The sequence below is a fragment of the Protomyctophum parallelum genome (genome assembly GCF_964188405.1).
Source record: "Protomyctophum parallelum genome assembly, chromosome: 10".
NCBI classification, from domain to species: domain Eukaryota; kingdom Metazoa; phylum Chordata; class Actinopteri; order Myctophiformes; family Myctophidae; genus Protomyctophum; species Protomyctophum parallelum.
In genome coordinates, this window is record NC_139704.1 from 21,502,046 (window position 1) to 21,524,259 (window position 22,214).

The 22,214-nt window shown below is 44.7% G+C and overlaps 1 protein-coding gene across 4 annotated transcripts in view; it reads left to right on the top strand.

The window, feature by feature from the left end:
* Positions 1-22,214, top strand: part of pde10a (phosphodiesterase 10A) — an 88,598-nt gene that overhangs the window by 37,685 nt on the left and 28,699 nt on the right. For 3 of the 4 annotated variants that reach the window (XR_014569896.1, XR_014569897.1, XM_083775646.1), the window contains exons 3-10: positions 9,875-9,903; positions 15,799-15,919; positions 16,308-16,357; positions 16,512-16,652; positions 16,870-17,031; positions 17,672-17,722; positions 19,845-19,903; positions 20,103-20,154. Coding sequence is in view for 2 of the 4 variants with exons in the window: in XM_083775646.1 (XP_083631772.1) it covers positions 9,875-9,903; positions 15,799-15,919; positions 16,308-16,357; positions 16,512-16,652; positions 16,870-17,031; positions 17,672-17,722; positions 19,845-19,903; positions 20,103-20,154 (665 nt within the window). In the remaining 2 variants the exon portion in view is untranslated. The remainder of the gene's footprint in view (positions 1-9,874; positions 9,904-15,798; positions 15,920-16,307; positions 16,358-16,511; positions 16,653-16,869; positions 17,032-17,671; positions 17,723-19,844; positions 19,904-20,102; positions 20,155-22,214) is intronic. The other variant, XM_083775647.1, reaches the window with a different exon arrangement.

Below are 22,214 nucleotides of genomic sequence, written 5' to 3' on the forward strand. Positions count from 1 at the left end.
ACCACGGGGCCCAGCAGACATGACCGGATGGCACCCCCGACAACGGCCGCATGACAGGAACCCCCCTGGCATCGACCACGGCGAAGGTGGGAGTCGTCCTGCCACCGACATGAGCCGGGAGCCCACCGGACAGAGGAAGGGGAGAGCAGAGGGGAAAGGCCGTGTCCAGCATCGGGGCCAGGGAGAAGGGAGGACGAGGGGGACCGGGGGGGGGGGGGGGGGATTGGGCGGCGGTGAGTCCTCGACGACTGGAAGCAGGCTGCCGAGTGCGGACCCCCCTCAGTCAAGACACGGAGGACGAGGCGAGGACCGCCACTCCCGAACGAAGACCCCAGCAGCCTGTCAGCATCTCGTCATCGCCGACCCCAGGGGGGGGGGGGGGGGAGAGGAACACTAAACAGCAAGCAGCACAAACAACCACGCCAGCAACACACACTCGGGAACCCATCCAAAACACACACCAGTCACAAAATCAGATGGGAAGGAACACACAGTATAGTGAGAGACTGCACCACAAGGCAAAACAAAAACTCAAAAAAGGAAGAAATCATCTACAACTGCATGGGCTAGACCCTCTCTCTCTTAGGGCAAGCAGCAAAAAAATGACCAATTTGGGCACAAAACAAACAAAGTTTATCCTTCATTCTCCTCTCTTTCTCACCGGGAGACAGCTTGAAGCTCCCCAGCTGCATCGGTTCACTGGGCGCAGACGATTCAGCCGCTGACGTCATCAGAGCATCTCGGGGGTCTTCGGTAACACTCGGCATCTCCCGGCGTCGTTCAGCAGGCCACGGTGGACGATACCAGTCTCTCTCTCTCCCGCGTTCATGGATGCGATTGTCCACTTGGATAGCCAGCGATACCAAAGAGTCCAGGCCCTCTTGCAACTCCCGAGACACCAGCTCGTCCTTTACAGCATCAGAGAGTCCCGAAAGAAATGTCGGAATCAATGCCGCCTCCGTCCAGGCGCTCTCTGCTGCTAACACACGGAACTCGATAGCGTAGTCAGCCACACTGTTGCGCCCTTGCTGTAGATTAAGCAGTCGTGTAGCCGCGTCTCTGCCACGAACTCGTCGGTCGAATATCCTCTTCATTTCCTCGACGAACAGATCATAATCACCGCACAGAGGTGACTGTCTCTCAATCAAGGCGTTAGCCCAGGCAAGGGCTTGGCCCGATAACAATGTGATCATGTAGGCTACCTTGGCACCATCCGTAGTGAAAGCAGATGGCTGTAGAAGAAAAACCAAGGAGCACTGCGTCAGAAACCCACGGCAATCCGCTCCCCCATTAAACCTCTCTGGGTGCGGGACGCGCGGCTCTGTGGGTGTTACGATGGGGGGGAGGCCCGCCGCGGCCTGTCCAACCTGGACCCCACGGGGAGGGGGGGGAGCGACGGTGAGGTTTTGAACAGCGGCGACAAGCTGAGCGAGGCGATCATTCATCTCACCCAGAATGTTCTCATGTTGGCCCAAAAGCTGTCCTTGTAGCGCCACCGCGCCTTGTAACTGAGTGAATTCCGCTGGGTCCATCTTATGGCTCAATTATACTGTCAGGAACACCTCAGTATTAAGACCCGTATGCAGAATAATCCAGGAAACAATGACTTGCACTCAAGTACCTTTATTTTAACTCAGAAAACCCTCCCAGGGCATACATAACAGAAAGTCCCACTCTTGGGCACACAGTGTTATAATTGAGCAACCTAACCAATAACACAGAGTCCCTAATATACCTCCATGCTCATTAACAAAAGTCTCTTCAGCTTAGAAGCACAGGTGGACACAGTCTCACAATCAGCCAGGGGAAGGGAGGCAACAGAGGGGCAAAGGTAGGGACGGCGGTCCAGGCGTGGTACGTCCTAGGACAGGACGTGACACCCAGGCTTACTTATCTGCGAAAAGAAAAAAAAAAGGGGGGGGGGGGGGGGCTACCAGTATGCGCTCATGCAAAACACTATTTAAATGGCTTTTAAAGCATTGTTTTTAATTGCGCAATTTTAATAAGCTTGCACACTTGGAAATATCCTACCAATTTCATATGACATGCCTTTACAAAATATATTTTTTTCACATGTAGGCTATTATTAGTTTTAGACATTTTAGGAGTGAAAACATATGTTTAGATGCCTGTGACAGCCTCTCAGCTGGTCAAACAATGCTGCTCCGCTGTTCTATGACAGAAAAACAGGTGAGGACAAAGCGTACGACAGCTCCCGACCAGACGTGATTTTTTTCTTGGCACAAGTTCAATTTCAAGCTTTGGTGGAAATGGTAAATGCCGAAAATTTCAGTAATTTCGGCGTGCACCCATATTTTGGCGTACGCACGGTTGATAAATGATGGCCATAATGGGTCTGCTGTATAACTATGAGAGTGTACACAATCGAACCAAAACGGTCCATTTGGTTCCATGTTTGTACACTCGAAGTTACATTAACACCATGGATTCTTTTGTGTAGTTCTACACGAGGTGGCTAACTTGTAAAAGGTTTATTCCCCCCCCCCCCTTAGCCTGGTTAATAAACCAGACCGAATCAGCCGTTGGCAAAAATAAATTGCCTGCCGGCGGATTTCGGTCTGGAGAGGCTCAATTGTACGCCCATTTCCTACACCAGAGAATGTGGGCGGCCAATCGGGACACGATATGCAATATGGGCGGGCTTTGGTACAGTGACTTTCAATGCTTGAGACCTTTGACTGACAGTAGCTCTGACCAATTGCGTCAAAGAGAAAATGTTTCCCTGGAAATGAAATCCAAGCTGAGCCTCCCCAGACTAATATCCCGCGGTCCGTGCGATATTAGTCTGGTTTATTAACCAGGCTACCCCCCCCTCCCCCAATCTCTTCTCCCCCCACCCCTCCTAAGTAGAAGCCCATATTTCCGTTTCTGTGTCGTAATAGTGTGTTTGGGTGACAGAAACAAAGTGAATGAATTCTGTTTGAATTCTGACTCGTCATCATGTGACTGTCATTTAGAGACGCACACTGACTGCTTCCTGCAAGCTATCCTTCCAGCCAGCCGCGTCCCCTCTCATGTGACGGACAACATTACATAAGCTGTCTGTACGTGTGTGTGTGTGTGTGTGTGGGGGGGGGGGGATTGTACTTGTATTCCTATACCTGTGAGGACCCAATGTCACCACACAAGTACATCGAGAAACGGACATTGTGAGGATCATTTTCCTGGTCAATGTTTGTTTTATGGTTAGGATTTAAATTGGCATTAGGATTAGGCACTTGGAGCCCTATTTTTGCCAGTGCCTTACCCCTTATCCCTAAACTTCTATCTTTACCTTTTTTTGAATAGTTAAAATTGCCAATCTACAAGCTACGTGTCGATGTAGATCGTCTAGTTGAACAATTAAAAAAAAGTCTTAATAGTAAAAAGAAAAAAAGGCAAAGGCAAAAAGGTTTCGGGATAAGGGGTAAGGCAGTTGTGGGGTTGGACTAGCTATTTGGGGCTATTGTTCGGCTATTCTTTTTATCTATCCGCGCAAGCGATACATAATGTGCACATGCAGGCAGAGGACGTGTTCAGGCGTTCACAAATTGCACACATACGTACTTTTGAAGCCTACGTTCATTGTCCGTGTTTCTCCTCATGTAGCTATACCTACCTATCTACCTATATCTAATATACGGCAACGTGTTTCTTCACTAGTCCGATCCAGAAGAACACTGTTTGCCGGCCACTGCTACAGAGCTGACAATGAGGTTATATCTTCCCTTCTCTGGAATCCTGCCTCAAAGCAGACCAGAGGTAGAAAACTGTCGTTCCCTGATGTCATCGCTCGGGACACATGCATCAGCAAGCATGGAACTGGGGATGGCAATGAAGGACCGGAAAGTCTGGCGTGGCATTGAGAAATCCATGATCTCGACCGCGGTAGAAAAATGATGATGATGATGATACCTGCCTACTTTCGGTTTCATTACCTATTTCACATCATACGTCTGAGTTTTTTTTTTTTTTTTTTTTTTTAAGCTTCGACGGCCTGTGGCAATCTATTACACAGTAATGCCCTGTAAAGGCTGATCAACAGCTGGAGGGCAATATTGTCGCTACGATATTTCCCATCGTTAAACCAAGCGGAGCATTGCTTAGAAGGCAGTGCATGAGTAAATCTATTCTATTACTTTCCATCACTGTGCTGAGCTAAGCTGAGCCTAGATGCTAAGCAGCTGATGTTGTTTATCAGATGTGTTTGGAGCACGGCCATAAGCAGACAAAGATGTGCTTGTGTGGCAGAACACACACACATACACACGCACGCGCGTGCACACGCACGCACGCACACACACACACACACACACACACACACACACACACACACACACACACTCACTGTGACAGAGGAACCGTCTCACCTGCAGGCTTTGACATCAGGAGGGAGGTTCCCACGCGCCCCAGCTCTCTGTGTATAATTTTATACCCTGGAAACTCTAATTAAGATTTTGGTTGCTATCGGGGTGGGAACCTCATACTGTATGTCCAAAACGGTTCACTTTTTAGGATTCAACTTAACAATGCGGTTCTGCCCCGACAGCAACAATTTGCATGGTGTTGTCTGTGACGCGGCGAAGGCTTTGATACAGAGAATTGTGGAGAAACACTTTGACAACACCCTTTTTCAGTGGTGGGAAAAGTACTCACATCTTTTTACTTAAGTAAAAATATCAGTACTGCAATGTAGAAATACTCTTATATTGGTATCAAAATGTATATATTTTTAAGTAGCAGATCTACTAGCTCACAATGCGTGAGCTTGGAGATCGGCTATTTTCAAATGGCCGAAATGTATATAGGGCATAAGTGGTTAATGCATGTTTTGTAATAATTATCAAAATCTACAAAGTAACTAGTAAAGTAACTAGTAACTCAAGTTTTCAAATAATTGTATTGAAGTAAAAGTACAATGTTTGGTTATGAGATTAGCGGAGTAGAAGTAAAAGTATTGAAAATTGCAAATACTCAAGTAAAATAAAACAATACCTCAAAAGTGTACATACTGTAAGTACAGTACTTGAGTAAATGTACTTAGTTACTGCCCCTTTTGGCCCTGGAAGAGTCAACACATGGCTCATTATCGAGCTAACAAAACAACAAAATTAGATGCCTGTCAGACTTCTCTTCAAAGCATATAGTTGTTATGACACAGGAAGACTGTGTTAGCTTTGGCAGCTGCACTCAGGGCTGTCGCTGTCATGACATTCTTACTTGACCATTAATTGTCATTGAAATAATTTGCAATTAACGGTTTTAATTATGTTCTTTAGCCATTGAACACTGGAACATTATGAATAAAAATTGCATTTCCGTTTGCCTTTTGGATTGTCGCACAGGGCAGATATGACATATAAGTAAGTAAAGAAAGAAAACTGACATTCAATTATTTTCCACTATTTTAGGAATAGCGTGAAATAGTTGATCTACAAGCTAACGACGCACCGCATCGTGACGTGGTTTTCAAATGATTGGAATCGGATGGGGAGAAAAAACTTGTGATGGAGACATCCCTAATTCCCACCCTTTTTTGTACATCTTTTTGGAAAAACCACCCAATTTGATATCGTAGCTGTCGGGCAGATCACTTCTATCTCCATATTAAGCCCAGTTACCACATCCCCTCCCGCCTCCCCCGTAGTTCACACGCTCGAAACGTGTCACAAAGCACTAGCCTCGCGTGGCCAGACTATCACTGAGGGCAATTTTTGGGGGAACTGGCAGGTTTGTGTCTGGCCATGCAAGCTAACTAAGCACCGTGCTACTGCTTCGAGCTTGCGGAACTTATTGTTGGTCCCGACTCCCAGTTTGAGAGGCACTGGGCTAGACAACATCAGACATGCTATAATGACTTCTATCACCAGCAGCGCTAAGCTTTTACGTTAACTATATTTATTTTTTATTTTTTAAATACGGTTGTGTACCGTATGTCGTGAAGGTATGAATTTTTTTTATACTGTACCGTATCTTAACTTCATTACTGCCACTAGGTGGTAGCATAAGCACACCTAACCTGTGCCACCCGTCCGCTCTCACTCTACGGGTTATTCAGTGAGGTGGGGACTGTTGTTGTGAGCACAGTGATCGTTAGCCGTAGCTCATACCCCTTGGCTCTCTTTACAAACAGTTACATGTGCTCAGCGATGCGATACAAACTCCCAAATGATTTACGATTGTCGGGATGCGCGACGGCTCACCACGGACAGCGCTCGAAGCTTTAGAGATACAGCGCTTTGAAAATCCTGTGGAGGCTCAATGGAGCTGGATTTAAAAATCGGAGGCTATCCATAGCAACCGGAGCAATGCTAAAAGGTACATTGACGGTCGCCGCTTTAATATATGGAGTATGCGGTTGTCTATGAACATGTAATAATAATGGATTGCATTTTTATAGCGCTTTACGCACTACATGCCTATACTCAAAGCGCTTTACAATGGTCCATTCATTAATACATTGGGAGATGAAGCGGCGAACAACAACAACGCCAGCGTTCTCACTTCCCACATTCACACACCAATGGTGGCAAACACTGGAGGCAAGGTGGGGTTCAGTGTCTTGCCCAAGGACACTTCGACATGTAGACAGGAAGAGCCGGGATGCGAACCGCCGACCCACGGGTCATTGGACGACCTGCTCTGCCTCCTGAGCCACAGCCACCCCGTAGTTGGCACCTTTAGTACCTTAGCCGGTCCTCCCCTCATTCTGTTGACACAAAACACTGCAGGTCCCTCACAATATGGGATGCCATTAGACCCGACTACTGGGCTGTGTCTCATATACACACGCACAAACTAAGCTGTGTAGTACATGTTCACCTCGCACGCACGCACACACGCACGCACACATCCCTGGCTCCCAGGAGTAACTGTACCAGTAAAATTAATCTCTTGATACAACCTGACGATGCAAACAAAGATGTTATTGTTACAGACTATGGCTGACAACTTTTGTTATGTTTTTTTGGTTGGGTTCAGAATTGCTTGTTTTGTGTAGCAGTCGCAGATGCTTAGAAGATATTACGTACAGTAATTTATAGATTCATTTCTGTTGGCAATGCATTGCAATATATAGATGTAAACAGTGGTTCTCAAACTTTTTCATTTCAAGGACCCCCAGATGAATATGTAGGCTACAGAGTTTGGCTGCAGATCGCCATCTCTCTGAAAACATTTTGTGACATGGCCTCCTATACTAGATTTGTGATGTTGTTGTTATTATTATTTTTATTATTATATATATTTTCAATAGCTGATGTATATATACAGTTGAAGTGGTTAAACTGATTTTGATGCTATACTAAATGTAGTTGGGGACCCCCTGGAATCCCCTTGATGTAGATGATGCATATGTTTTAGTGGCAACACTGATAACACAATATTTACATTTTGGTTCATGATATCTGACAAAACAAAGTCAGTGAATAAGCTGATTTGTTGGTTAGGAGCCCATAAATGTGTTGAATTCACAAGAACAACTAATCCATCCCAGACACGATCCCGCTGGTCGACTATTTGGTGTTGGCGTAATAAATCCGGCAAGGTTTTGTCATTGCAGGAAATCCCCTCAAAAAGTGAGCTCCACCTCGACACACAGTGAGTCTAATGGTGTTGGAAAGCTCAGTCACAATTTGTGAACATGACAAATTTCTCCCAGGGCCAGAACACAACTGTAATCTGTGATGTCATCAAGAAAGCGCTGTTGAAACTTACAATAAAAATGAGAGGCTTGAGTTTGAGAGCATGTTTTATTACCATTTTCGTTGCTGTCGGGTAAAAACCTCTTATCTCCATATCTTTTTACCTTTAGATTTTTTTCATAACTTGAAGCCCTACTTGATCATACTACAACATCACATGAAAGAATCAAAAGTAGCAGATCCACAAGCTTGTGTGAGCTTGTAGATCTTCTACCTTTGCTATTTTTTTTATTTGAATCCTGAAAAGTGAGAGTTTTGGACAGAGACAGAGACGATTCGATTTGCATGTTAATTCATAGTACATAACCGAAGGTTCGCAACCAGGAAATGAGCCCATGCTGGTTCCTGGAAAACCATCCTGTGCGCTATTAAAGTATCCACAATGTTAGTCTTCTTCGCTGTTAATGGAGCACCTATCACACGTGGGTCGGCGAATGAGTTGAAAATAGAGCGCCCACTCTGGGAACGATTTTGTTCACATTTTACACAGTAAATGCTCTGTATTAATGTAACTCTGAATAGTGTACACATGCAACCAAATGGATGTTAACCGCAATGGTTAACATTCACACTTTTCAGAGTCCCAGCACTGAGAAAGATGTGTTCCCATTTCGACTAATATTCGACATACATGGAAATTGATTCAATGATCTGTTCAAATGAAACGCATGTTTAGATTGACATTTTAGGCCTTTAGCTGATGCTCTTATTATCCAGAGCCACATGAAGCAAGTTCAACTTGACCTGCCAAGGGCGAGGAATGCAAGCTCCTTAAGCCCTTGACTTTATTACTGATCCTAGAACGTGTCTGGATGCTTTTGTGTGTGTTTTCACCCCATTCCCTGCTCTGTGTTTTTCTTTAGTTTTATAGTTTGTGAGAGTTGACAAAGTAATAAATAAAGTGTATTACGCAGTATGCTAATCTTAGAAACATTGTGCGAAATGGCATTAAAAGTGGCTTTGGCTTGTAATCTCGTACCTGTTTTGGTGCTTTATAGCACCTATCTTAGCACGTTAGCCACCCCGAAGAAACACTATTTACATTATGTGGGTTCTACATAAACCAGCGGAACTCAAAATGGGGTCAAGAGACTCCGTGAGAGGTTCCGTGAGAAGGAAGTTTAACCACGAAGGAAATAAAACATAATTCTGATTATTTAAAAAAAAACAGTTTTTTTGTTGTTTGTATTAGTTCATATTGTGCCTGGAAATAAAATAAAATATGAATAAGGGCCCCTCAAGGGTTGTCCTACATGATTTTTTTTCTTTCATTCTTTTTTTTTCAAGTGTAGCACTGTGTTCCTGCATTGACGTCAGCTCTGGCCAGGGGTTAACTCCAAAATAGCTCTCAGGGCTAAGTTAGGAAACGCCAAGCATACTGGAGGAATGTCTGAAACAACAAACAGCGTACATGGCTTTATTTTTCCTTCTTCGCATGTACAAAGAGACGCTCATTTCAAAAGACACCCGGTTCAAATGTCAGCATTTTTTTCCCCCCAACGCTAGACGCTTCTTAAAAATTCTGTAGGGCTTTTCGCATGGTTTTGATCACATGAGAACATATCAAAGGGGATTCGGGGGGCGGCGAATGGTCATGTGTGCTATTTGGTGAGAGACGCACGCTGCCATGTGAATGGCTTTTATTTTCATACCGAGTCACACTCTCCCAGACTTATCAGTCCGGGGTCTTGTTTGGACTGGCCGAAGCCATCATCATTATCACATAATTCTGTCTATATCCAAAAACAATAGTCATATCGTCTCTGTCGGGTGGAAACTGGAAAACTATGTCCAAAACTGTTACTTTTCAGGATTATAAATTCAAAAGTAGTCAAAGTAGCAGATCTACAAGCTCAAAACGGGTTGCTTCGCGCCACGGTTCAAGCTTGTGGATCTGCTACTCTTGATGCTTTTGCGTGACGCAGCTGTGTAGTATAAGTTAGGCCGTTAATTTACGAAAAAACTAAAATGGACCAAATGGACCATTATGGGTCCATGTGGTTACACTTGTACACTCAGAGTTGACTTAATGATCTTTTGTATGAACCTGTATCACCATGTGAAATCGCCACACATTGTCGTATATTGTTTATTTGTGAAATCTCTTCATGAATCACACCTTATCTCGTCATTCAACACAACTAAATTTGTCATTGTTTCTCTCTTTTTAGATGACACATCAGCTAAAGAAGTCAGCAGGGTAAGTGTGTGTGTGTGTGTGTGTGTGTGTGTGTGTGTGTGTGTGTGTGTGTCTGTGTCTGTGTCTGTGTCTGTCTTGTCAAATCACTGACTTGCATGTGCCTCTTGCTCATTCTGTTCCTATGGTGATGCCTTGTTTTTATTAACTTTTTGGGCATGGACAGTCATTGCTTTCGTGCAGAAACCTTTGCATATTTTAGCTTTTTGTGTTTTGCGTATATATATGCACTACTGGATCGTACTATTCAAGTTTACACATACAAACAAATTAGACTATCCAGCACTATCCACCTCGGGGGACAGTCAAGCCGGGCAGTGTCGGTAGGCCAATCACAGGCAGGCGGGGCGTTACCATGCCTATGCACGGACGCAAACGAGATTCACACGCTATTGACACTCACACTATGGCCGTGTCCATAGATCGGTGACCCTGCCTTGAAATGAGTGTAGTTCTGCCTTCTAGAATGGTACAGGTAGCTCAACGTGGAGGTGCGTTCATTCCTGACTGGGAACGTGCAAACGTGTTAAACGCTGTGCGTGTGTTCTCGAACACATTCCCACTAGGCAGAGGAAGAAATGCCACTAAACTGTACATTTTTCAAATCAGCGTCGTGATGGCGCTATGAAATGTTTATCTATAATTGGACCAATCGGTGTGACACTTTGCATGCACACTCTAAAAAAAAACACAGCGCCGGGGTTAATGGTGGCATCAAAGGAGTTAATTTGCCCCTGCTACAGTTTCACATGGGCACCCCCCCCCCCCCCCCACACACACACACACACACACACCACCACCCCACCGCGACAACCCACTCACACGTGTCTCTGCAGACATAACAAACACAACACTGCCCGCTGTAGGGCCAGAGTCATTAACATCATGCTGTTCAGCTTGGAAGGTCTGCCTGGAAGGATCCATGCGCTCATGTATCCTTGCTCGTAGCTCCTCAGCAATGCCTCCTAAGCCCCACTCCTCACTCCTTTGGAGGAGGGGGGGGGGGGGGGGGCAGGAATAATAACAGACCTGGCATGACCGTCATCAAAATGGCGGGGGCGAGCTGAACTTCCGGGTTCAAGTGAGGATAGAGAAGCGAGGAAACCTCCAGCACGAGTACCAGGCAGACATAGTATGCTTTTTGTCAAGGGAAACCAGGGCTATGTAAACAAGGTAAGCAGAGACGATCCGTACCCCATCTCAAACAAGATGGAATGCATAGAAGACAATGGGAGACGGGTGGACAAGCTTACCATTGCTGTCATGGTGGCACAGTTGGTAGTGCTGTCGCCTCACAGCTAGAAGGTCCTGGGTTCGATTCCCGCTGGGGACGCTGTGGGCACTGGCGGCGTGTTCCCTCCTCCGCGTCATCAGTGCCCATACCCGAGGCGGGGGTTGGCGATAGGGCCTTTCTGTGTGGAGTTTGCATGTTCTCCCCGTGTCCCCTAGGGTAGATACCCTCACAAAAACATGCCGTAATCCTGGTCTCTAAAACTACCTCCCCCTGGCCAGCCGGGGCGCCTGATGGAGGGGAAAGGAACTGGTCGGAATAACGTGTCCCTTCCACGCGCTACGTCCGGCCGGGGAAATTCCCCTCTGTCAGGTGAAAAGAAGCAGCTTGGACTCCTCATGCATAGAAGGAGGCATGAGGTCAGTCCGCTGCCCCCCCAGGTCGGCAGAGGAAGTGTAGCGCCCAGGATTACATTAGCACTGGGTGAAAAGAAAACTGGGTTACAAAATCGTGGGATAAAAATTTAAGAAAAAAAAAACCATTGCTGTCGTGCAGAAACCACTTATCTCCATATTTTCTCCAACTTTTCGCATGTATTTTTGGTAAATCATTCACTCTAATCATTCATCGACCTTCCAGCTCCAGTTTGCTTCCCAGGGCCTGACGAACAACCAACTAATCTGCCAGCTGGAATTGTCGGCCCAGTAAAAGTGATGTGTTTGTCCTCTCCTTACTTTAGTGATGTGTTTGTCCTCGACTCCTCTCCTTACTTTAGTGATGTTTGTCCTCTCCTTACTTTAGTGATGTTTGTCCTCTCCTTACTTTAGTGATGTGTTTGTCCTCGACTCCTCTCCTTACTTTAGTGATGTTTGTCCTCTCCTTACTTTAGTGATGTTTGTCCTCTCCTTACTTTAGTGATGTGTTTGTCCTCGACTCCTCTCCTTACTTTAGTGATGTTTGTCCTCTCCTTACTTTAGTGATGTGTTTGTTCTCTCCTTACTTTAGTGATGTGTTTGTCCTCGACTCCTCTCCTTACTTTAGTGATGTTTGTCCTCTCCTTACTTTAGTGATGTTTGTCCTCTCCTTACTTTAGTGATGTTTGTCCTCTCCTTACTTTAGTGATGTTTGTCCTCTCCTTACTTTAGTGATGTTTGTTCTCTCCTTACTTTAGTGATGTGTTTGTCCTCTCCTTACTTTAGTGATGTTTGTCCTCTCCTTACTTTAGTGATGTTTGTCCTCTCCTTACTTTAGTGATGTTTGTCCTCTCCTTACTTTAGTGATGTGTTTGTCCTCTCCTTACTTTAGTGATGTTTGTCCTCTCCTTACTTTAGTGATGTTTGTCCTCTCCTTACTTTAGTGATGTTTGTCCTCTCCTTACTTTAGTGATGTGTTTGTTCTCTCCTTACTTTAGTGATGTGTTTGTCCTCTCCTTACTTTAGTGATGTGTTTGTCCTCCTTACTTTTCAGGATTCTAATTCAAAAACGGCAAAAGTAGAAGATCGACGAGCTCGAGCATGTAGATCTGCTACTTTCGATTCTTTTGTGTGGAGTCCTTTTAGATTTTTGCACTGACTCTACAAAGACAGCAGATTTACAAGCTCAGAGCGCGCCACTTTGTGCCGCACGGCAAGCTTGTACATTTGTCTTTGAAGTGTGAGAAGAGAACTGCTGTTTTAGAAGGCATTTGTAGCATTGGCCTCAGGTCTTAATCGGTAAAGTTTATGGAGATAAGAGGTTTCTACTTGACAGCAACGATCCACATGAGTCATGGCGACAGGGGTGTCGCCTCTGGGACACTGAGGGTGTCGGGCCCAAGGAGGGAGGGAGGGCCGACAGAGGTTAGAGACCATCGACATACAACAACAACAATGCACTCACACAGACACACACAGCCCCAAAACACCCACTCACTCAATGGGAGGATAGAAAATGAGAAAGGAGGTCTGCGTGACCCCTGCATCAGTGCGTCATCCATATATACAGTACGTCTGAGAATACAGGATGTGGACGGATATGGGAAGGCGGCACGGCCTCTCTCCCAGTGGTGGGAAGTAACTAAGTACGTTTACTATATACTGTACTTAAGTACAAATTTGAGGTATGGTATTTGTACTTGAGTGTTTCCAATTTCCAATACTTTTACTTCTACTCCACATTTCGGATCTAAATAAATAGATTTATTTGAAATCTTTAGTTACTAGTTACTTTGTAGATTTTGATTATTATTATTATTACGAAACAAGCTCACAATGCAACACATTGTGAGCTTGTAGATCTGTTATTATCAAAAGATGTTTGGTAACATTTGAAAACTTGAAAAGAGACATTCTGCACAAAGCGTACTTTCTACTTTTGGTACTTACGGACTTTTACTACAATACACATTGCAGTATTGATACTTTTAAGTAAAACAATTAACAATTGAGTACTTTTTCCACCACTGCTCTCTCCCTGCCGTCCTGTCCTGACCCCCCCCCCCCCCCCTCGGCAGGCAGGCAGGCACAGAAATAGACGGCTCTCTGGCCCCGTTCGCATGAAGCGGGAGGGCGGCCGGCGCGTTACATAATAGAATGGGACACTTTTGAAGCTGGCGGCTGAGCAGTGAGGCCTGACTAGGGCTCTAATCGGAGCTCTCTGATGGTCTCCTCCTCTTAATGGGGACTTGCAGGGGGATCCCTGGGCTTGGATGTCAATGAATGACAGAAGGGGACGCAGGGTGAGGTAGCAGGGTAGGATTGAGACGAAAGGTTATCTGTCTGTGTGAATGACAGAATCATAGCATACCTCCATCGCAGAAACCTCTCTCCATATTTTAACTTTTTGGGGGTTTTCCCCCGATAAATTATCGCCCTACTTGATCATACAGCATCACACGAAAGCAGCAGATCTACTTGGAAATCGTGTTCACGGACGGCCCACCCATCTGACCACTTCATGCCTTGTACTGTATGCATACTACACCAGAACAACCAAAGACTATTCGGTTCTGGGGACGCTGGGGTAAAGTTCTCAAACTCTGCCCGAACACGACCCGACCCAACGTTTTCGGGCCGGGCCGGGCCCAAAAATAATGCTAACTAGCCGGGCCGGGCCGAGCCTCGGGCTCAGTGATTTTCCTTGATTTTGTCTTTTTCCTTTCTCTTTTTCTCCTTTTTTCTTTATTATAATAAAAATAGCAATTATGTTATTTGTGTAGTATGTATTTATTATGAAGAGGCCGGGCTGCACTATCGGTGATTCACTTAATTGTGACAGGAGGAAGACGGAGGAGTGGAGGCGGGGGGCTTGGTGCAGCGCGCTGGCATTTCAGACTTGCATACTGACTGCGCGCAGGCATGACCAGAGAGAAGTGAACGGTGGGGTTGTTTTTTATACCGCTGGCTGGCCTCTGGTTTGCGGCGCACCAAATGAGCTTCAGTTCATATGCTAAATGTTTTATAAAATCAATCGGATTATCACACGATAGCTGAAAAGGTTTTCGTCATGTTGCAGTTGGACTGAGCTAAAATTGTCTATATGGATCGGTTGGTGACTATATGACGTTGATTAGGTCACTAAATGATATAATTCTGTAGTGTATGATGACCACGCAATGTTACAGTCCACTGCAGGCTACAGGCTATTTGATTTCCAAAATAACGATACTTGGGAGTCTTGAACATAGCTGCTTCACTTCAGAGGAAACTAAGGGGAGCTACTCACCACCACCACTGGAAATGGAATCCATTAGAATGATATGTAAATGGAACATTAACAGTTTAACGTGAGCTACATAAATCCTTTATTTCGGCGATAAGTCCATTGAACTCCGTTCTCACTCTCACAGTGACTCACACAGACACACACTGAACCACTGAAGCTTCGGGCCGACCCAGTTAGGGCCGGGCCGGGCCGGGCCTTAATTTTGGGCCCGTTGAGAACTTTACGCTGGGGTGTGTTCTCTCCTCTGCTGCATCAGTACCCAATGCCCATACCTTAGGTGGGGTTGGAGAAAGGACCTTTCTGTGTGGAGTTTGCATGTTCTCCGCGTGTCCCCTAGGGTAGGTACCTTCACAAAAAACATTCAGTAATCCTGGTCTCTACAGTATATTGCTTCCCCCTGGCCAGCCGGGGCACTTGATGGTGGGGAAAGGAACTGGTTGAAATAACGTGTAATAACGTGCTCCCCCCTGTCAGGTAAAAAGAAGCAGCTTGGACTCCTCATGTACTGAATGAAGGTCAGTCTGTTGCTTTCCCCAGGTTGGCAGAGGGAGTGTAGTGCCCAGGTTTACAATAGACTATTGACACTGGGTGAAAATAATCTTCTGTCCTCCCGGTGGGGGATCCTCACTGGCAGGTGGGATAGGATACAGCAGTGACGTGACGACCCACATCAGGATTCAAATTCAAAGCTAGCAAAAGTAGCAGATCTACAAGCTCAAAACGTGCAATGTGTTTGGAGCTAGTGGATCTGCTGCTTTTGTGTGACGGTGTAGTATATGATCAAATAGGGTGTTAATTTACACAAAAAACCCACAAAAAGTTAGTGTATGGAGACACGACACCAACAACATTTGTGTGTGTTTGTGTGTGTGTGTGTGTGTGTGTGTGTGTGTGTGTGTGTGTGTGTTTGTGTGTGTGTGTGTGTGTGTGCGTGTGTGCGTGTGCGCGCGCCTTGTGCTCGGCAGTATCAGGACAGCAACATGCAGAGCGTGGTGTATGAGCTCAACAGCTACATGGAGAAGAGGCTGGACATGGGCGGAGACAACAAGCTGCTGCTGTACGAGTTGTGCAACATCATCAAGACAGGTACATATTAACACCAGCTGGGCCTGATGATGACACTACCTGTTTTCACTGAAGAAATAAAGGAATGAAAACGAAATAAAAACTAAGCTATGATGACTAAAACGACTAAATATACTGACAATTTCGTTAACAAATCAAAACTAGACTAAAATGTGTGTGTGTGTGTGGGGGGGGGGGGGGGGGGAAGTAATTTTTATGCTTGGTTGTAGCCAGGGCTGCACGATATGGACAACATTTATGCCAAATATTGTGATATCGCTATATTAACGTTAAGTGTTGAAAACTAAACATTATTAAAAAAACTGCACAATAACAAGACACATACACACACACACAGGCACGGGCCCGCATACACGTTTACAACCCTTGCTTTTCTCAATTTCCCCAGCGACAAAAGCTGATGGATTTGCACTTTACTTCTTGGGAGAATGCAACAATGTAAGTGCACGGCAGAACACGTCATTCATTATTCATTGCTGTGGTTATAATACTACATACTTCACATTTCTCTCTCTCTCTCGCTCTCTCTCTCTCCTCTCTCTGTCTCTCTTTCTCCATCTTGTCTTGTCTGCCTGTCTCTTCCTCTCCGTAGAGTTTGTGTTTGTACACTCCTACAGGGGCCAAGGACGGCCCTCCAAGTCTCATCCCGTTGGGCCCCAATGCGTCTGGGACCACCATTGCCGCCCATGTGGCCAAGAGTCGAAAGACGACACTAGTGGAGGACATCATGAGTGTAAGACTTCAATGACCCCTACGCGGGTCCCTTTGCTTCTACTACACTGTCAGAATGGGCTATCTGCACTCAACTTCCAGGCCGCTTCCCTTTTGGTTCCCATTTGGTTCCATTTGTACACTAACTCTCAGAGTTAAATTAACATTGATTTTACAATATAAATTGGGTGTCCCGGAGATAGAAATGTCATCAAATGGGGGTCCATTGTGTGTTGCAGGACGAGCGCTTCCCCGACGGAACGGGGCAGGACTCAGGGATCCAGCAGCACGTCCACTCGGTCCTGTGCCTCCCCATCCTCACTGCCATCGGGGACCTCATCGCTGTGCTGGAGCTGCACCGCTACTGGGGCAAGGAGCCCTTCAACCTCAGCCACCAGGAGGTCAGTCTGCTTTTCCCCACCCTTCACTAATGGTAGGGCCCAGGTCATTGTGACCTATAGCCCCCTTTCTCCCCTTTCTAAATGGTACAGGCTACCTAATCAAAGCCAATGGTTTAGGGTTAGGGTCACGAGGGTTCAGAAAGGTTCCCCACAGATCAAGTCTGGACTTCGGGCCATAGTCGACCAGTTTTTAGAAAACAGTATTCTAATATGACACTGATCTAGATAATACAACATGCTGTAATATTATGAGCAAGTAAAAGGTTACAAGGGAAGAGGAGTGGTTGGGGGTGAAATAGAGCCCGAGGAGACTAGTTGTCAGACTGCGGTGGAACATGATGAGTGAGTCTGCAGTTCTGACTGAGAGGGGGAGTTTATTCCACAGTTTGGGAGCCAGGAGGGAGAGGAGACTAGGACGTGTGGAGCGTTGGCCAGGGTGTTTTTAACGAAGAAGATGAACAGACTTCCTGTGTTAGCTGATCTGAGCGGTAAGGGGTGTGGGATTGGATCGTGTCTCTCCCTGACAAAATAGAAAATGGTACTCCAATAAATAGGTGGGGAAAGGTGAAGAAGACACCTCTGCAGAGGTTTGTAATACGTTTTCTGGCTTAAGTGTCACTTTCTTTCTTTTTTTCCCCAGGTTGCAACAGCTAATTTAGCATGGGCATCAGTCACCCTTCATCAAGTACAGGTGAGTAGCCAGAGGTTGTTTTCCAAAAACGGTGCTTCCAGGGGATCACACAAAAGTAGTTAATAAACCATCACAATCATTTTAACCACTTTATCCATTTATACGTTTTGCACTGCTATTTTTCATTTGTTTTTCCACTAATCTTCTCTTCTGGGGTGTCCCTGGCGCAAAACCTTTTCAGATTGGGGTTTGCGGCCTACATTTGGTGGCCAATGGTTTTAGAACAACTGATCTGTGACACTTGATGTGTCCAAGTCTCTGTGGATGTTATGAATATTGAACCAATTAATTAACGTATTAACAAGATTGCATCCATTGGAACACATGTTCTTTTTTTATTCCCCCTTATCCTGAAAAAGTGAGTAAACAGTGAGTAAACAATCAAACTGTGGATCATTGAAACAAAAGTTTAAAAAGTTTGAGAACCACTAATCTAAAACAACCCCACAGAAATGGAAAGTGGATTTGGACCATGACGCAGGACATGGCAGAAATAATTCAACCAGCGAGGGCGTCTTGTTCTTTTAGCCAGATCGAGGCCTAAAAAAGTACAGTTCTGTCCCACTTTATTATGCTCTTGAGTGACTTTGTTTATTCTGGTTGTGTGTTCTGGTGTTTTGATGTGGGGGGGGGGGGGGGAGGGGGGAATCCACTGTGTATAAGAAGTGGGTTGTCACTGATGCCCCAGTGCAATCAACCTCGCCATAGATCCCTGGAGATGTCATTATGACGTAGTATGGCCGCTTAGCGCAACACCTCAGAGCTAGCAGTGTCCCCGACGGCCACACCACAATGGGCTCTCTATACCTCTGGTACAGTACCATGGCATTCAGTACTATGGGGCTTGACCGCCTTTAATGAAACCTAATGAGATTTAATGAAAATTTTGCTGGCACCGGGATGCATGTCTTCTACGCCAGACGCAAAACAACAACATACAAAATTATTTCAAATTACAGTCATTTCACAGTCACAAGACCCGCAACCACTAGGTTCTCAAGCTTTCTCATTTCAAGGACCTCCACTTTGAAGTCCCATGAGTCCATGGAACCTCCATTTTTTATCAATTTTTACCAACCTACGCTTTAAGCTTAAAAGGTGTTTATTTAATTCTGAGAGTTGCACCTGACCTTGAGAAACATAACCACTTAAGTCGTACATTAGAAAATAGACAATCTACAAGCTCACAATGCGTCGCGACTTGTTGTGAGCTTGTAGATTTTAGCCTCATATGTCTAAAACTGTTACTTTTCAGGATTCAAATTCAAAAACTGTGGAAGTTCAAAACGCGTTTCAATCTTGTAGATTTGCTACTTTTGATGCTTTTATGTGACGCTGTAGTATGATCAAGTAGTGCATTAATTTACAAGTTAGATTGAACAACCGACAGCGTCATTTTAGTTTCTGGTTAAAATTGTACCGTGTGCTGGTGCATTTCTTTTTTCTTTTTGTCCCCCCCAAACATAGGATGCAGTTTTATTTTCCATAGCGCCACACAATGTGTTGATCGGTGAGAAATAACTAATTTTCTTGTGATTGACAATCTGTTATTTTCAGCCAGGTCAAGGACCGCAGAGCACGGACCCCAATCTGATATGATTTTGTTCCAGCGACAAATTTTACAAAATATTGTCTTTTGTAAAATAGTAGATTGGCTATCCAATGTACTGTGGTTAAAGTGGTAATCTGATGCTATATTAACCTATTTCACTGAGGCTCCTGGAACCCCCTCAAGGACCCCTGGGGGTCCCCGGACCCGTTTCCTTAAGTAGTGTGTAAATCATCCATCCATGTAATACTAGAAGCATGTGGTGTATTTTTCTATTCGTGGCTTCCCACAATTTTCAGCTCCAGACACAAAAGAGACATTTTGGGTCCCTAGGACCCAGAATGTATGTGAAAATGAATTACTTCATAGAAACATAGCCAATCTACAAGCTCACAACGCGATGTGTTTTCTGAAACTGACTTTTCTTGTTTTGTTTTGAAAGATTCTGCAAATCTTTTGAAAAAAAATGTGTAACGGGGCCGTTACCCAAAATGGGCTCGCGGGCCTCTGTTTGAGAAGCAGTGGTCTCCGGTAATGCCATTAAGTGTCATGACCTACTTGTGTGTGTTCTAGGTATGCAGGGGCCTCGCCAAACAGACTGAGCTCAATGACTTCCTACTAGATGTGTCAAAGTAAGGACAAATAATGTTATTATCCTGATTTAAAGGATTAATTTAGGAACTAATCTAAGGCTGGCTGCACTGCCTTTTCTATTATGCGAGGCCGGTCGTAAAACTGTAGTCACAGCATAGTCTGCGGCTTAATTTTTTATTCCAGTTAACTTTTTTTTATTTCTTTATCTCAAAACGTCATCTCTTCTTTTCTCCACAGAACTTACTTTGACAACATTGTGGCAATAGATTCTCTACTTGAACATATTATGGTGAGTGTGGTTGCAGCACTTCTGTGGTCCATCATATCATCTATAACAGTAGTTCTCAAATTCTTTCGTGTCAAGGACGCCCAAATTTATATGTGGCTTCTGGACTTATATGTGGCTTCTGGAAGAGAAGATTCGTGTTTAAACACAAAGACAGGCGTTTCTACGGGCACAAATCGTGGGTCCTGTGACGCGGCATCTTGAACCAGAAGTATTCGCTGCATCCTGTCCGTCGCTCAATCCGTCCCTAAACTAGCATGCGACACGCAATTTTTTATTGACATCCTAAGATCATACCAAATCTGAAGGTTTTTGTCCCAAAGAAATAGAAGATGTACAAGCTCACAGCGTGGCTATTTTTGAAAGCCGATCTATAACATATAGATAAAGGGGTTAAAACTATTTGCTGCAACAAATTTTGCTGGGGACTTCCATTGAGAACCACTGTTATAGACGATATGCTTCACGTTGCAAGCCTGTAGATGTGCTGTGTTTGTGGTGCAACCCTGGAATGCAACTAAGGCTGTTACGGTCCGAATCAGAATTTTATCTGATCAGTTTTACAAGTAAGAAAGTGGGTGATTTTTGGGGGTTCGTTGGGTCTCTCTTATTTTATTTACAATACATATTGTAAGACACGTTCTAATTTGGCAGCAGAAGGCGTGGGTCAGACCAGGGTTGTGTGAGTTACTTAATAATAGTTCAGTCATATAACTCACGAATAGATTTAACCAATATTTATTATAGAATGATATTTTATCTTGGCGTTACGCTCTGCTAAATCTTTCTCCCTGCTCGACACAATTAAACACCATCATTAAAACACAATCAGTGCCGGGATTCCTTCAAAATAGCAGCTCTGGGGTTCCGGAAAGACATGGCCGCTTTTACGCTGAACCCCCCCCTGAATGTTAGAATAATATGGAGATAAGACGTTTCTGCCCGACAGCAGAATTTGATATTTCATTGACATGAAAAGTTTGAAAACGACTGGCTTAGGTTATTATTATGTTACAATATACTGTATAAATCAGGCTTAATGCTGCTGTGTTTTGGGAGTATGCGTGCGTTGTGGGAGTATGCATTGGGACATAATTTATGTTCCAGCAGCTCGCTCTGCAGAGTAGATAAATACAGGGCCAGGTGGTTCTCTTCTCGGGGTAACATTACTGTGTGTGACACTGCAGTCTTCTCTGCGGCAAGCTAGGACAGCTAATTATTCTGTCGCTGTCGGACAGAAACCCCTTACTGTATCTCCATATTTTAACTTGTTGGGTTTTTGTTTTTCCTTTCGGAAATCAATGCCATACTTGATTATATTGCAGCGTCACGCAAAAGTATCAAATGTACCAGATCTGTAAGCTCCGCAGCACGCTTTGAGCTCGTTGATCTGCTACTTTTGCTACTTTGGGATTTGAATTCTGAAAAAGGTTTCCACCCGACAGAGACGATTTGTTATTTGTACCAGGTTTACACCCAAAACCGTTACTTTTCAGGAAATGGAGGGGGAAAAAGAACCTGTGATCCTGAATTTAGTTATGATTATTCACAAGCTCTAGTTAAAAAAAAATGTTCAATCTTTCTAAATTAAAACAAGCATGAACATTAAACCGCTTTAAAAATGTTTCTAAAATAGTGAAAATAGACAGTCCACCAAGCACAGAGCTTATAGATCTGCTATTTTCCACAGTCTTGTGTAAGGAAGTAGTATAGGGAATAACTTTTCGAGAGAGAAAAGAAAACTAGAAATATAGAGAGAGAAACAAAGTTTCTGCCAACGATATAAAATGATCAACAAGGTGAATTTCAATAAAAAGGATGCATAACTAGCGTTTCAATATGGGAATCTGGTTCCTCCCCTTTCTTAAGTTCAAACCACACCAATGAGTGTGTGTGTGTGTGTGTGTGTGTGTGTGTGTGTGTGTGTGTGTGTGTGTGTGTGTGTGTGTGTGTGTGTGTGTGTGTGTGTGTGTGTGTGTGTGTGTGTGTGTGTGTGTGTGTGTGTGTGTGTGTGTGTGTGTGTGTGTGTGTGTGTGTGTGTGTGTGCGCGCACGTGGTGCTGA